We start from the raw sequence: 1,206 nt of genomic DNA on the forward strand, positions 1-1,206 counted from the left end.
GCAATTGCAAAAGATCCTGGACCCCGATCATGCAAATGCGACGTTATTTCACATCTCTAATCCTAGCACATAGATTACTGTGTGGTTAGGCGCGTACAGTAGTAATTTATTGTGTGAATTTATTTGCAATTGAATCTAATCATCTGTGATGTGATCTTCTTCTCTCTTTTTTGTCTTGCATGCTGCTCTCAGTGCTCCACTTTGGCACACGTGCTAATTACGCATGGTCTGCTTACCAGTATATATCACCGGCGATGGTATTCGTAATGCTGTACAACACGCGCTTTTGAGCCGCCCATCAAGCAATATAATGTCAACAGCTATGGAGTTTAATAATGCATGTATCCTATACCTCTAGTGTGTGTGGAATTGCTCGGGTTAAATAGAATTCCAACCTTTGAGTTTTGTGCACGCACAAAAGTCTTGGGTGTCAATCATCAAAGTCTCTTCAGCACGCGAAATTGCTTCAGCGCGGCCTGTCAACATTTTCATAACACCTTTAGGCAAGCCAATAGCAGAAAGATAGCTAAGCAGAGTTCACTTGAGGGGATGGAGGGTATGCAAGGTGGTGGCGTTGATGATGATGTTATGCTCATAGTGGTGGTGTAGATAGTATTGAAGCAATCGAATCCTAGAGAGAGAACTTTATGTGCAAGCAAGGGGAAGAGGGAGGAGGCGGAGAGCCCTCGCATGCAGGAGGAGGAGGAGGAGGAGGAGGAGGAGGTGGCGGCGGAGGAGGAGGAGGAGGGAGGAGTAACTCAATCCAACATACAGATCTTCGCCACCATCAATACACAAACCTTGATCCCTACGTGGAGATAGCTGGGTTGAAGCAATATAGGTCCAACCAAGAAGAGATGTCCATGATTATATCTGCTCTCTCCCATGTGTCTGGCTGTACTTCTACCAGTCCTCTTGCCACCACCACTACACCAATATTATTACAACCCACATATCTATATGGTTCTCATCAGCTAGTCGAAGCTACCTCTAGCTCGCCACCAACAGCATCCACTCTCATGGAGGAGAGAAGCGAACCCTCGACCACAATAAGTCAAGGTCAGCAGCAGCATGTTAACAGTACCAGGTGGGCGGAATTCGGTGCAGCTGCTGTAGTAGCCCCATCTCTGGTTGTACCAGGAGGAGGAGGAGGAGGAGGAGGAGGAGGAGGAGAAGTAACTCGCCTCGGCGGTGCAGCTGCTTTTG

The 1,206-nt window shown here is 47.5% G+C and overlaps 1 protein-coding gene across 1 annotated transcript in view; it reads left to right on the forward strand.

Moving 5' to 3' along the window:
• The first annotated feature begins 261 nt into the window (after window positions 1-261).
• LOC147618531 (uncharacterized) overlaps window positions 262-1,206 on the forward strand; it is a 2,643-nt gene continuing 1,698 nt past the window's right edge. Inside the window, exon 1 of the mRNA XM_086774987.1 lies at window positions 262-1,206. This exon is cut by the window's right edge and continues 30 nt beyond it. Coding sequence (XP_086631113.1) covers window positions 648-1,206 — 559 coding nt within the window. The 5' untranslated portion in view covers window positions 262-647.

This window comes from Cibotium barometz, chromosome 35 (assembly GCF_041138505.1).
Source record: "Cibotium barometz isolate CiBa-2024 chromosome 35, ASM4113850v1, whole genome shotgun sequence".
Taxonomy (NCBI): Eukaryota; Viridiplantae; Streptophyta; class Polypodiopsida; order Cyatheales; family Cibotiaceae; genus Cibotium; species Cibotium barometz.